General features: G+C 38.2%; 1 protein-coding gene across 2 annotated transcripts in view; it reads left to right on the top strand.

Annotated features, from left to right (window-relative positions):
* LOC127415263 (RING finger protein 11-like) overlaps positions 1-14,793 on the top strand; it is a 40,295-nt gene extending 25,502 nt beyond the window's left edge. Inside the window, exons 2-4 of one of the 2 annotated variants that reach the window (XR_007892919.1) lie at positions 11,801-11,970; positions 12,200-13,446; positions 14,421-14,793. Coding sequence is in view for 1 of the 2 variants with exons in the window: in XM_051653948.1 (XP_051509908.1) it covers positions 11,801-11,970; positions 12,200-12,371 (342 nt within the window). In the remaining variant the exon portion in view is untranslated. Of the gene's footprint in view, positions 1-11,800; positions 11,971-12,199 lie in introns of both variants that reach the window. The other variant, XM_051653948.1, reaches the window with a different exon arrangement.
* The last annotated feature ends 918 nt before the right edge of the window (positions 14,794-15,711 follow it).

Below are 15,711 nucleotides of genomic sequence, written 5' to 3'. Positions count from 1 at the left end.
CAGTTGCCTCCGTATCTGAGGCCATCACATGGCTTGATGAGTGCGTTGCCACGGAGACATAGCGCGTGTGGAGTCTTCACGGCATCCACCGCGGCATCCGCGCTCAACTCACCACGCGCCCCACTGAGAACGAACCACATTATAGCGACCACGAGGAGGTTACATTTTCCGATAACAAGCAATTTTTTCCATCCAGTAGTAGTAATTCTTTGCTGGTTGTTTTATATTACATTGTTACATAAATCAGTTCTTTTCAATGAATCTGTTATTAAAACTGTATTCACTGATTCATTGACAGTATTGTACATCATTATTATAGTGATATTTAATTAAATGCAATGTTTCAATTGTTATTTTATTATGTTATATTTTTCTAGTTGTATTTAGTGTAAATTTATGTTAAAGTCTGATGCTATCACCTTAATTGAGATCAGCATTGTTTTTGTGCCATTTCAAAGATGCTATTTCCAAAGAGCAAGGTCAATTCTATGATATGTTTTCTTTAAATTTCGTCTAATGCTTTGTAAAGACTAAGTCTAAATCTGTTTCTCTCGGCTAGCATATTTTACTTCAGTCTCTGTCCACAGTGGTTGTGCTTCTGGCTGAGTCATGCTAGCCTATAGCCTTGTTTGGTCTAATCAAGTGATATTCCCACACAGGAATGTGGCACACATAGATGTCCTCACTTTAGCGTTGGTTGTAAAAGCATTCTGAGTCACCCATGGTACTGCATTGATTTCTGATGAAGATGAGGTCAGTGGATGACATTGTTATCAGGAATAACAGTTGTTTTACTTGTTTATGGTTATGTCTTGTTATCTTTGGGATTTACGGCAGTGTGTGTGTTGATGCTTAAATGGTAGAGGCCATAAAATCAGACAATACAGTGAAGTTTTGGAATGTTTTGTCTGGAGTCCAGGGAGGGAGTGGTGCTTTCAGTCTTTTACTGGAACAGACTCTGAGAAAGAGTGCAGAAAATGGACCGCAGTATGGTTTGTCTGTTCCAGTAATGAGGGAGGGCCGGAAACTGGACAGCATGCTTTGTTTAGCACCCAAAGCCTATAAGACAAAACAGAATTCCCCTCTCACCAGCTCCAATTTTTTCCTCTTTCCCTTCATCTCTTTGTCTCGGTCTGTCTGTTTCTGTCAACCAATTAAAAATCCTTCTATGTAGCACCCACAGTGTTGATTGAGTGCCTGATGGTGTCAGTGTTGCTCACAAATGAGCAATTTAACAGCGATGTCAGTGTTCTTGATGGCTTGGCTGTCTGAGACATCTGAATTTTGCCTTCTCAGACAGTATTTGGAGGTAGGAGTGCATCAAGGCACATCCGAAGTTAAGGTTCATGTAACATTCTGTCTACCAAGATTCCTACACATTAGGTGTGTAATGGTTTGAATTTCTCCCCGTTCGGTTTGTGTCATGGTTTTAGGGTCACGGTTTTGGTACGGTTCGGTATTTTCTTTGTTCAGGTAAAAACTTTCTGCCAAATCCAAAGAATACTCAATTTGGTAAACACTTTAACAGGTTTCCCCTTAAATAACAATCATGGTTTCACAACAGTAACCATAATAATAACAACCATACTAATAGTAACCACAAAATCAACATGGTTACTGTCATGGTTACAATATACAGTATAGAAAAATCATGGTTACTATATGGAAACTGCAGTATTACTTTTATAAACCAAACTTAATTGTATCAAAACCATGATTTCTGCTCAGAAAACCATGGTGACAGCAGTCATGGTTACTACAATATTATTCTAAAGCCATGGTTAATTTTCTTCAGGGTCCTTAACTAAGAAAAAACATTTTCTATAAATATTAATTACTATCAACATTTGAACTTAATACCTGCACTATAACGCTACATCCATCAACATAAAGTGCATTTCAAACTCATCTCAACATGCTGTACATCACTATAAAAGGAATAACCTTGCTATTAAAATACATACGAGAAGGGATATTATGATAATGCTGATTGAGTATTTTAATTAGAGCCCGACCAATATGGGATTTTTGAGACTGATACCAATTTTAGAGGGGGGAAATTCACAGATTACTGATATGGTGTCCGATATAGTTCATTTTTAAGCTGGAATGAAAACAGACCTTTTCTATGTGGATTGTGCACTGATTTTGCACCAATATGACTATAAAAAGGTACTCGGAAGTAGTACCTTAACACTTTAGTAGTGTTTTCTTAAATATTTTTATCAAAGAATAATTGACATTATTATTATACGTTGTCAGCATTGGAAAAAAGTACAATATTTCCCTCTGAAATGTAGTGGAGTGGAAGCATAAAGTAATAGAAAATGCCAGGGTAATACTCAAGTAAAGTACAAGTACCTCTAAATTGTATTAAAGTACAGTTTTCTTGCTTATCAAAACATCATTAGCAATATTTCGCTGTTAATGTATAACAAAACAGTCACAAACAATAACTCATGGTTCGCTGCTGCCGAGTCAAGAGATGAACAGCGGCAGCAGTATTCTGGTTGAAAACCAGACTTATAAATATTACATTTTGTAAATGCAACGGCTGGAATTGTTTGGTTGAAGGGGGTACCAAACTGCGAATCCTGAACAAAACAGTTTGGTGAATGCATGTTTACACATTAGCTTCCACTCAGCTGACAAGGTATGAAAGTAGCTACGTGGTTAGCTAGTTAGCTGTTAGCTCGTTGTCACAGAGAGTAAAAGATGGACATTGTTTATCCACTCAGTGATTTAAAGTAATTTATATGCAATTTTGAAGTTTTGTCTGCTGAGCTGCAAAAGATGCTCTGATGTTTACCTTTCAATCTGCTACATTACTGACTGCACTGACAAACTATAGCTGGCTAACAGCAAACAGACATGAGTGACATTGTTGTCAGGGACAGGGTTAACGTTATATTAGTTATATTGAAAAGGGAAAATGGAGTCATTGTTTATTAACTTTCCAGTATGTATTTCACAAACTAGTTAGCAACTTACTGAGAAGACACCACTTAACTCCACACTGCTTAATTCTGCCCTGTCTGCAGAGCCACCGTCAGTTCAGAGTCAGCTCTGTAAACAATGGAGTCGGAGTGCGCTCTGCTGGACAAACTACATTATGACACCAATACTAAAGCATTGTTTTCTGCATTATATGTTCTGAAAAAAAAGTTTTAATATCTACGCATATCGGAATACATATACGCCGATACCAGTATATCTGTTAAAGGCTAATATAAATCGATCGGGCAATAATTTTAATCATACGTGGAAATCCCACATAAGGCAATGAACAGCCCAAGCGCTTTACTTATTGTTTCACGTCCGTCTGAATTAACACTGAGTGCCTGCTTAGAAATTAGAAGGGAGTGTGTGCAGTTTTGGTTCACCTACGACTCTTTCCCTGGGTGATGTCGGAGTAAATGATTAATCATGTATCAATGTATTACTGTAATGGTATTAATCACAGAGCATTTTAAACCCTTGCGCGCATTATTTACAAATATAGGCCTTTATCACACTTTCACGTTCGCAAAGAGCGGAGGCTTAACTTAGTAGCATAAAACAACTTCCGCTGCAGTCTGTTTCAATGGCAGTGCCCACAGCATGGAATTATAATCAGAATGAGTTTTATTGCCAAGTATGCTTAAACATACAAGGAATTTGTCTTGGTGACAGGACCTTCCAGTACACAACAATACAAAAACAGCAACAAGACTTTTAAAAAATAATTAATAATTGAATAAAAAATAAATACAAATATTGAAAAGAAAATGAAGTATATATAGAATACACAATAGACATATATACACACATACATATATATATATATATATATATATATATATATACAGGTGCTGGTCATATAATTAGAATATCATCAAAAAGTTGATTTATTTCACTAATTCCATTCAAAAAGTGAAACTTGTATATTATATTCATTCATTACACACAGACTGATATATTCCAAATGTTTATTTCTTTTAATTTTGATGATTATAACTGACAACTAAGGAAAATACCAAATTCAGTATCTCAGAACATTAGAATATTACTTAAGACCAATACAAAGAAAGGATTTTTAGAAATCTTGGCCAACTGAAAAGTATGAACATGAAAAGTATGAGCATGTACAGCACTCAATACTTAGTTGGGGCTCCTTTTGCCTGAATTACTGCAGCAATGCGGCGTGGCATGGAGTCGATCAGTCTGTGGCACTGCTCAGGTGTTATGAGAGCCCAGGTTGCTCTGATAGTGGCCTTCAGCTCTTCTGCATTGTTGGGTCTGGCGTATCGCATCTTCCTCTTCACAATACCCCAAAGATTTTCTATGGGGTTAAGGTCAGGCGAATTTGCTGGCCAATTAAGAACAGGGATACCATGGTCCTTAAACCAGATACTGGTTGCTTTGGCACTGTGTGCAGGTGCCAAGTCCTGTTGGAAAATGAAATCTGCATCTCCATAAAGTTGGTCAGCAGCAGGAAGCATGAAGTGCTCTAAAACTTCCTGGTATACGGCTGCGTTGAGCTTGGACCTCAGAAAACACAGTGGACCAACACCAGCAGATGACATGGCACCCCAAACCATCACTGACTGTGGAAACTTTACACTGGACCTCAAGCAACGTGGATTGTGTGCCTCTACTCTCTTCCTCCAGACTCTGGGACCCTGATTTCCAAAGGAAATGCAAAATTTACTTTCATCAGAGAACATAACTTTGGACCACTCAGCAGCAGTCCAGTCCTTTTTGTCTTTAGCCCAGGCGAGACGCTGAAACCCATGTCTTGCATACGTCTGTGCGTAGTGGTTCTTGAAGCACTGACTCCAGATGCAGTCCACTCTTTGTGAATCTCCCCCACATTTTTGAAAGGGTTTTGTTTCACAATCCTCTCCAGGGTGAGGTTATCCCTATTGCTTGTACACTTTTTTTCTACCACATCTTTTCCTTCCCTTCGCCTCTCTATTAATGTGCTTGGACACAGAGCTCTGTGAACAGCCAGCCTCTTTTGCAATGACCTTTTGTGTCTTGCCCTCCTTGTGCAACGTGTCAATGGTCGTCTTTTGGACAACTGTCAAGTCAGCATTCTTCCCCATGATTGTGTAGCGTACAGAACTAGACTGAGAGACCATTTAAAGGCCTTTGCAGGTGTTTTGAGTTAATTAGCTGATTAGAGTGTGGCACCAGGTGTCTTCAATATTGAACCTTTTCACAATATTCTAATTTTCTGAGATACTGAATTTGGGATTTTCCTTAGTTGTCAGTTATAATCATCAAAATTAAAAGAAATAAACATTTGAAATATATCAGTCTGTGTGTAATGAATGAATATAATATACAAGTTTCACTTTTTGAATGGAATTAGTGAAATAAATCAACTTTTTGATGATATTCTAATTATATGACCAGCACCTGTGTGTGTATATGTATATGTATATATATATATATATATATATATATATATATATATATATATATATATATATATATATATATATATACACATATATACATACATACACATACGTAGTGCAAATCTATTATACAAATCGGTTATATACAGTGCAAGGGAATGTAATGGCAGAAGAGGTTGGATGTGTTGGATAATATAAAAAGACTAAGCTGTGTATTGCACATTAATTATTGCTCAATGGGGCAGTTTTAACTGTTCATGAGATGGATAGCCTGAGGGGAAAAACTGTTCCTGTGCCTGACGGTTCTGGCGCTCAGAGCTCTGAAGCGTTGGCCAGAAGGCAACAGTTCAAAAAGGTAATGGGCAGGGTGAGTGGGGTCCAGAGTGATTTTTCCAGCCTTTTTCCTCACTCTGGAAGTATATAGTTCTCGAAAGGAGGGCAGGGGGCAACCAAAAATCCTCTCAGCAGTCCAAACTGTCCTTTTGTAGTCTTCTGAAAGACTACATTATGGCCTATTTTATGTACAATTCATCTCAAATACTTAATCTAAACAGACCTACCTCACCTTACAATCATTACTTAGGGATGATAATGTAAAGAAAAACGGTGCCATGTTGTTTTATGATTTTAAACAGGATGTATGTATTTATTAGAGGAATGCATGAATGCAATACAAACAAGAGTACATTTACACATTACAGAGCATTAGAACAAGACAAGGGTATAAAGTCACACCAAAAAAAAAAAAAAAAAAAATATATATATATATATATATATATATATATATATATATATATATATATATATATATATATTCCGAGGAAAGATTCTACAGAGTATTTGCGATGATAATGATCACATTGCTTTCATGTACTTACTTTATATAATCTCCATGTATGATATAAGGTCAATCTAAAAATGTTCAAATAAAGAAACGTTTCTATCTCAGAGTCCGATTACAGAAATTAACTGGTTAAATCATTGTAAATGTGGAGTTATATCCTCGTCGTTTGAGTACGATGATTGGGGAAATGTCCACTCGCGAGTTGCGACCGAATGCAATGTAAATAAAACATAAAGATGAAACTGGCCCAGTGTCTACAACTGTATTATATTCATGCTGCAAAAGTGAAAAAAACGACATTAAAACACTTAAACGCTGTCTCTTCAGACTTGAGTTGAGCACAGTTATCCTCTGGGAGTGACCTGAACAGCTCACGCAGCTCCTCGTGAACTGGGAAAACTTTGTGCTGATAATCGCCTCACTCAGATACTATTACACATTAAAGTGCTAGGTAACACATAGTGAAGTGCTGAGTTACTCCCAAGGAAATGATTAAATGGCTGATGTTTACTGTCAAGTGCATCCAAGTTGGCTTAATTTATTTTGAAAAACTGCAATCGTCCATAGACAGATCGATGGGTGGATGTTTGGCTACTATTCGGAGCCGGATGTGACAACACGTGGACTGTGATAAAGGCCTATTACCAGTATACAGCACTTGCGCCGAGCGATGTCAGCAAACAGTGCCTGTTTTGTAAATGTTTTTGACCATCGCTGTAGTAATTGACTACAAAAAGAAAATGTACCCAAAAAGGAGAAATGCAGGGGGCTTCTGTATCAGCGGCTCTGTGAGCAGAACAATGATGTCATCAAGTTGACCCATGTGAAACACAGGCGGAGCGTGTCCATCTACAGAGCCATTCAGGTGTATTAGCGGAGGTTGTAACTGTGCCTGATTGTTTGATGCTTTGTTTTCTTCACCAAACCTTGTGCTCCAGATGCATCATTAAACTTGGTGAACCGCTGTGCCAATGCTTACCGAACAGAGGGTGGCGAACCGTACAGTTCGGTTATTTACCGAGAACTGCTACACCACTACTACACATGGTAGAATATTTCTTTTATTTTTTTTCTCCCCTTTTCTCCCCAATTTAGCATGCCCAATTTCCGCTACTTACTTGGTCCTCGTGGTAGTGCAGTTACTCACCTCAATCCAGGTGGCTGAGGCCAAGTCTCAGTTGCCTCCGCTCCTGAGACAGTCAATCCACGCATCTTATCACGTGACTCGCTGTGCATGACACCGCGTAGACTCACAGCATGTGGAGGCTCATGCTATTCTCCGCAATCCACGCACAACTTACCACGCACCCCATTGAGAGAGAGAACCACTCATCGCGACCACGAGGTGGTTACCCCATGTGACTCTACCCTCCCTAGCAACCGGGCCAATTTGGTTGCTTAGGAGACCTGGCTGGAGTCACTCAGTACCCCCTGGATTCGAACTCGTGACTCCAGTGGTGGTAGTCAGCGTCAATACTTGCTGAGCTACCCAGGCCTCCACATGGGGCCTAGTCTAGGAATAGTAATGGGCTAGTTATAGTCCATTTGTCTATGCAACCCCTAACCACCACATTGTGAGTATCTACGTGCCAAACACGCACACAGTCAGATGTTTTTCTTTCCATTTGGTTGTGTGTTAATCTGGTGTGCAAATAAGTGTGTGTATCTCAGCAGGCAGTATAACCTGTCTGGTTCGGTGTAATCAAGTGACTCTGTAAGGAGTCAAGATCGCCGTCACACTGTGACCTAATTCTTACGTGATCACTGAAGCTGATCTCAAAGCTTACCTTTAATCTGAGCTGAAATCAGAACTAGCGACACGCACGCCACTGTTGCCTTTCCCTGGAGCTCCTCCCATACATCAGGCCTCATTTCCACTGTCTATCTCCCTCCTGCCTATAGGCAATACTCCCCTGTGTGGATACATTACCTACATCTGAATAATCGCTATCAAAGTGTGCGTGTGCGTGCATATATCTGGATTTGGGTTAAAGGTTTATCAGGTGCCAAACAAAGAAGGGGTGGGGGAGAAATTTATATTTGAAGGTACTGTGAAATATATTAAAATACCTTCTGATACTGTATACATTTTTTTTTAATGCATAGTTCACCCAGAAATAATAATTAAAAAAATGATGTCATCATTTAGGCAGAGTAGCTAAAAACAAATAGATGCAATAAAAGTGAAAGGTGACCCGAGACTACAGTGCATTCAGAAAGTATTCAGACCCCTTCATTTTTTTTCACATTTTGTTATGTTGCAGCCTTATGCTAAAATGCTTTATTATTATTATTTTTCACATCAGTCTACACACCATACCCCATAATGACAAAACAAAAACTCGATTTTTGATAACTTTGCAAATTTATTAAAAAGGAAAAGCTTAAATATCACATTGATATAAGTATTCAGACCCTTTGCTATGACACTTTATGGCAGAGTGGCCAAACGGAAGCCTCTCCTCAGTGCAAGACACATAAAAGAGCATCTAAAGGACTTTCAGACTGTGAGAAACAAGATTCTCTGGTCTGATGAAATAAAGATTGAACTGTTTGGCCTCAATTCCAAGTGTCGTGTCTGGAGGAAACCAGGCACTGCTCATCACATGTGCAATACCATCCCAATGGTGAAGCATGGTGGTGGTAGCATCATGCTGTAGAGGTGTTTTTCAGCAGCAGGGACTGGGGGACTGGTCAGGGTTGAAGGAAAGCTGAACACAGCAAAATACAGAGATATCCTTAATGAAAACGTGGTCCAGAGAGCTCAGGACCTCAGACCGAAATTATCAACTTCCAACAGGACAGTGACCCTAAGCACACAGCCAAGACAATGCGAGAGTGGCTTAGGGACAACTTTGTGAATGTCCTTGAGTGGTCCAGCCAGAGCCTGGACTTGAACCCAATTGAACATCTTTGGAGAGACGTGAAAATGGCTGTCCACTGACTGTCCCCATCCAACCTGACAGAGCTTGAGAGAATCTCCAGAGAAGAATGGCAGAAAATCCCCAAATCCAGGTGTGCAAAGCTTTTTGCATCATACCCAAAAAGACTTGAGGCTGTAATCACTGCCAAAGGTGCTTCAACTAAGTACTGAGTCAAGAGTCTGAATACTTTCTGAATGCACTGCAACATATTGCCTAATCTCCTTATGTGATCAATAAAGGAAAGGAAGTCATACGAGATTGGAATGACATGAGAATGAGTAAATGATGACAAAATGTTTAGTTGAGCTATTCCTTTGCATTTTTCATATTTCTATTTTGAGAGAAAAGAGATGGATCCCACCATTCTGAGTAAGTGTGAGATGACTAAAAGTACTGGAAGATTTAGGCCAAATTATGCTTTGGTTGACCACGTGCCACAGATTTCACCATCAGCAAAGTACGCTGAGACAGCAGGTGTATGCACATGTGCCTTTGAAAGGCTAGAGCAATGCCTTTGCCACATGATTATTTCTATTTAACAAAATCCCAAACTAAGAACACGCTAAGAATATAATTGCACAAAGCACTAAGTGTGAAATGCAGAAGAAAATGAAACGAGTAAAAGATCACAGTATATGACACCTTTGAATAACCATAAACTAAACTAAAGATAATGATATAAGATTATATGGCCAGGTCCCTAATGATTCCCATGGCTAAAACAAAGTAACACATATCTGATAAGTCTGATTATCAGTGGGGTAATATTTGTACATTGGCCTTGTGTAAGTGTCCTGATTATTTTTGTTCTTAAGACAGCTAACTTGCAAAGTCTTCAAAACTTTCAGTCCTTTAACCATCAACACCACCATTCACAAATCAACACTCGTTTACAAGGCTAATCTGTTTAAGGTTTTAAAGGGAGACGCGATCTGAACTCCAGGGCACAATTGTTGATGCTTGAAATGTGATATTAATGCCCTCCTTAGAGTTTAGAGTAATTTTATTTTGAGTTAGTATGGTGGTTAGGGTAATAGACAATTGTATGCAATGTGTCTGGTATCTCTAATGCACTAAAATGAGCATTACACTGTCTGATTTACGGGATATCCTCACCCTATAGTTACTGGAGGACCCTGTTTGTCAGTGCTCTGATTCGCACACCACAGCAGCCAATGAGAACTTCTGAGGATGCACATCAGAACTTAATTTGTGCATTAAGTTATAATGTGTTGAAAGCAACCACACAAAAACACTGATTGATAGATAAAGCTGGTCTGATGTCCCAAAGGGAGAGAGCAATCATCACATTTTAGCAGATGGTTAAGATCCATGTTCTGACTGTTATGTCATATTAGTTTTGGTTATGTTCTGATAATAGTAATTTAAAAATTAACCTTTTATTTTTCCCTTCAGATTATTTTCATATGATGCTTTGACCTAATCAAAGCCCATTTGATGGCTATTATTGAAATTTTAACCCCCTGTTGCATCACAAAGTAGATCGTTTCTGAAATGTGACCGTTATCCAGAATAGTAGGGTTGATTCTATTTGATCCCAGCAAAAACACTTTGTAGAAAAATACAATAAATCCTAATAGATGCTTTAGTTCTGAGGACTCTAAAATATTTTACAGGTGTAACATTTTTCAAAGAGTAAGTGTGACTGATTTGATCATGTTTTTGTTTATAATCAGTTCTCATGATATTAGAAAGCATCAATAATTCAACGTTAAATATGTTTTTTGAGATGTAAAAAGGGCATTTGTGTCTCTAAGAACCCAACCAATACATTTAGCATTTAAAAAAAAATAAAAACAGAATTTTTCTCATACTGGGTGGCAAAAAAAGTGCCCTTACTGTATTTTGTACAGCAAAACAATATTTTTAAATAGACCTTTTGCTTTTTTTAACAAGGCAAATAAACGCTTTTATTTTTGTAGTGAATAATCTGCAATAGACAATGTTTATAATGTCCACTTGTTCTAATGAAAGTAATAACTTTCAGTAGTGTATATCAGTGAACACAGTGCCTACACACACAGTCTCCCAAACAGCTTTGGCCAGTGAGTGCTGAGCACCTGTCTCAATGGGAGCTATTGTTCACCTCCCTCTCTTTATAAGTACCCTTTGCACTCCATACCTCCCGTTCGGGCCTTTTATGTCAAAGTAGTGCAAAAAGGGAGATGACGCCCCCTAGTGGAGGTTTGGTTGCTTGTGCCTCAAATATTAAGATGGTTACTCATAACTGTATTTGACATTGAATAACAGAGTAGTCAATTCTGGATTCGTGTAGTCATATATGGCTTCGCATAGCCCGGTAACATTCAGTGTGATTACACATTTTTAGTAACACTGCCAGTATCTATGCGTGATATTAAATTTTAAGAGGTGGTGTAAAAAAAAAGAAAGATCTGGGCTGGTAACTGAAATGTCTTAGGTTCTGGTGCGATCCATGATCTATCCCATTGGGTCCTTGAGCAAGAAAGTCTCTGTAATATGTGTACAGTAAGTTACAACAAAATGTGAATTCTAGTATCAGAAATGACACACTTTTGTAGCCTCTCTGAGAATGTACTTATATACAAATAAGGTCATATATATTCTTATTTTGTGTGCTTTATCAGGAGCAGATCCATGTGCCGGTGTACCACCCGACTCCCAGCCAAGCCCGGCTTGCGACCCAACTGACTGAAGAGGAGCAGGTGCGTATTGCTCAGAGGATCGGCCTCATTCAACACCTGCCCAAAGGAGTCTATGATCCAGGCAGTGACGGCACCGAGAAGAAGATTCGAGAGTGAGTGGTTTATATTATGTATCCATCTATATTTCTCTGTTATATAAAATGCATTGATTCTTAAGAACACCATTTCATTAAGAATAACAGTTTAAATTTAGATTAAATTTACAAACAAATTTACACTTCAGCCTGATTAATAGTCGCAGGCTTAGACTGCACACCAACCATTGTATATTCCACACAATAGAGGTGCGTGTTAACGTGTTGTCATCCTTTTTCTGCACAGGTGTGTAATCTGCATGATGGACTTTGTGTATGGAGACCCCATCCGGTTCCTCCCCTGTATGCACATCTACCACCTGGACTGCATAGATGATTGGCTGATGAGGTCCTTCACATGTCCCTCCTGTATGGAGCCTGTAGATGCTGCCTTGCTCTCATCCTATGAAACTAACTGACTACTGCCTGCGCTGATACCCACCCCACACACACACACACACACAGAATTAGCCTTTGAGTCCTGTCCTCACATTGCCCCTTTGTGCTCAGAGACAACCTGTCCGCCCAAATGGGGGCATGGGATGGAGGAGGACCTAAGAAGCCACACTGATGGTTTAATCTCTTCTGCGTTGTCCTGCTGGACCGGGAAACCTGCAGGAGCTGTTTTGCACCCTTATGACTTTATCATATGATTCCTTAGTCTTCAAACAATGCCCAGACAAACCAGTCATGCACCATTCCATTGTTGCAACACTTACACTGGAAGGAGACAAACCATCAAGAAACAAATTTGTGGACTATTTAAAAAAACAACAAAATACAAAAAAGTTCAACATTCAATCTCTATTTATTTCAGTGTCTCAGTTTCCATAAATGGCTCATCCACTTCAAAGAAATAAGCCCAGCTGTACACACGTGCACACACACACAAACAAACACACACACACACACTATGTGCATGCAGGAATCATCGCTTGCAACTTTTATTTAACTGTAAGTTAGCTTTTGCGTTTGTATGTTTGTTTGTTTTAAATTGCCCTGAATGGGTTTGTTGGGCTGACACTTTAAATGGGTGTTGGGCATTGACACCGACAGCATTTGCAGCGACAAAGTGACCAGTAGTCATTCATTTTCAATGAGAGTTTTCTGGCGTCATGTGCCTAAGTGGTCGTTGACGATGGGACAAAGTTGAGTGAGATCAACTTTATTCAAAACAGCAGGGAAACCACTGTCAGTGTGAACGCTCTTAGAAAAAGAGCATGATGCTCTTTGTTGTAGCCAGATGATAACTTCCCTTTGTCATGGACTTTAAGAAATGAAAAAAAAAAAAAAACATGAACAAGTGATTTAATCCTGTAATTTCCTACATTTAAAATGTCAAACACTTGGTGATCACAGCACTCACACGTTGGTTAAACTGAATTGCTTTGTTGTTTTTTTATGTTGTTTTAAAATCATTATTACTTTTAGTGTAACAGCAAAACTGAGAAAATGATCTACAGACAAAACCACTGAAGTCATCGTAAACTGAAGGTAAGCCCAGAGCGTCACGTGTGATATTAGTATGATTATATAGAATGTAGTGACTCACAGAAGTACACATATGAGTGTGCAAAACCACTTGATCATGTTATTTTCACCTTCAATGCATTTGTGTTTTAACTTTATTGTACATAGTGCAATATACGTATATGTATTTTTTGTGATTTTTATTCTAATTCTGAGTACCAGATACTTTAAAAGAAGTCTTTATGACATCATAAGGGACCCATAACCTTTGAAAATCTGAATCCTTCGATTATTTCCACTCTTTTACTGAAAAGTTAATTGAGGTCACAGTGAGAGTGAATCACCAAGGATTTGGCTGAGTCATCAGTTAAGTAAAAATGTGCCCCCTTTTTTCTTTAGAAGTAAGTTAAAAAAGATTTAAACATTTTCCCATAGACATCTAGCTAATTTTTTGAACATATTTGGGTTTTATGACAAAAACAAGACAATGGATGGACATGCAGGAATAGCTGTACAATATTTATTCAAAAGGAAATATTTCTTTTTGTCCACCGTTGTTTGTTGGAATTATGCCCAGCCCTCTGTCTCTCTCTGTATGACTATAAAAGAAAGCACAAGAGAGCATAGAAAGTGTCTCTATATTCCTTACTAAAATTTAATATAAAGATTAAATATCTGATAGAAATTAGAACTGAAAGTGGGCAATGTGCCATCTCTGCTCTCGATATTATCAATGTTAGGCATTAAATCTGTCCCTTTTACTCAAAACAAAAGAGAAACAAGGATCCGGTGGTTAGTGGCTGCTACTGAAGTGAAGATTTTTCAGTTTTTCCTCGTGTGTGAAGACATGCCTTGTGTGGTGTGACTGTGTGTATAGTTAATGAAGGTGGGGGTATATTCTTCATAGAAAATCCATTGACATTTTTTTGCTCAGTACTTTAGTTTTAGTTTTCATCTTTGTGTGTGTGTGTGTGTGTGTCTCTCCTTACAATGTGGAGCTCCATTGCCTTAGACCAGACAAGGAGGTTTTTTGCTGTATGTCCAGGGATGATGGGGGCTCTACACCAGCATTGGGAGGACAGAATGATAATGAGTGAGCATTTGGACATAATAATCAGGGGCCACTAGGCCCTGGATCACGTTCACAAGACACTTCTCGCTCCTGAGAGACACGTCATCAGTGCAATGCTATACATTAAACTGATTCTCCATGATGTGCAGGGAGCACATGGACATTATATATGATCTGTCTGTATTTGACGTGTGTGTAAGGCTGTGAGAGTCTCCTGTTTGTGAATATATATGTATATATAAAATTATGCATCTTATCTGTACTACAGGAAAATAATAAATAGAATTTATGCTATGAAATTGTCTGTTTGTGTTTCTGTTAAGCTGCCAATTTTCTCACATTAGGGTTCCCATGATTTGTTAAGGCCTGGAAAAGTAATGGAAATTAATATAATCTCAAAAGTCAATGTCTGTAGTGGAGATATATATTTTTAAAGGCAATATTATGTCACAGCAGGGCACTGCTTGACATTTCATGGCAGTTATCCATTTGCTGATCTATTTGCTTTAATGGCTACTTCATAAAAACAGAATTTATAGTGCAGTAGCATCTGTGCATCACTAGAGGACGCCTACTACTTTTATGCTAAAGCAGCCAAGGCACATGAACTGCTGTTGTAGGGTAGTGGTTGCAAAGAAGCCTCTGCACTGTTTTTACATTTTAACCTTTAATGCATGTGTTTCGCCAAATATTATTACATACTTGGGTCTTTAGAGACCCGGCACGTATATCTATTACAAATGGATCTACAAAATGCCCAGATAGTGTCATGTTTTCAAGACAATAGGAAAATAATAAATAGAGTATACTCTGATATATTTTGATGTTTTATTTTTCATATATCAAAGAGATGATGCAACAAATATAGAACAGGATTCATTACTTCCACACTGAAATTTCCTGAGATGCAACTGGCTGTCAAACACGTACTGAGCTACACAAAACACATAATATAAGATACACATACGTATTTTATAAAGCACTTTTTGAGATGCACAACTTACATTATTTCAGTGGTACACCCAAATGACAATAGCCAAATCATACTGTTTATTTGTTAAACTTGGTATAGTTTACTTCCCCGTTGCTCCCTCGTCAAATAGCAATGTCAAATGTAAATCAAGTCAAATGTAAATCAAATGACACATCAGCGCCAATATATATATATATATATATATATATATATATATATATATATATATATATTGCAATTTTGC

The sequence above is a fragment of the Myxocyprinus asiaticus genome, chromosome 24, assembly GCF_019703515.2.
Source record: "Myxocyprinus asiaticus isolate MX2 ecotype Aquarium Trade chromosome 24, UBuf_Myxa_2, whole genome shotgun sequence".
Lineage (NCBI taxonomy): Eukaryota > Metazoa > Chordata > Actinopteri > Cypriniformes > Catostomidae > Myxocyprinus > Myxocyprinus asiaticus.
Note: the sequence above shows the minus strand (reverse complement) of the source record. Positions and strands in the feature narration are given on the sequence as shown.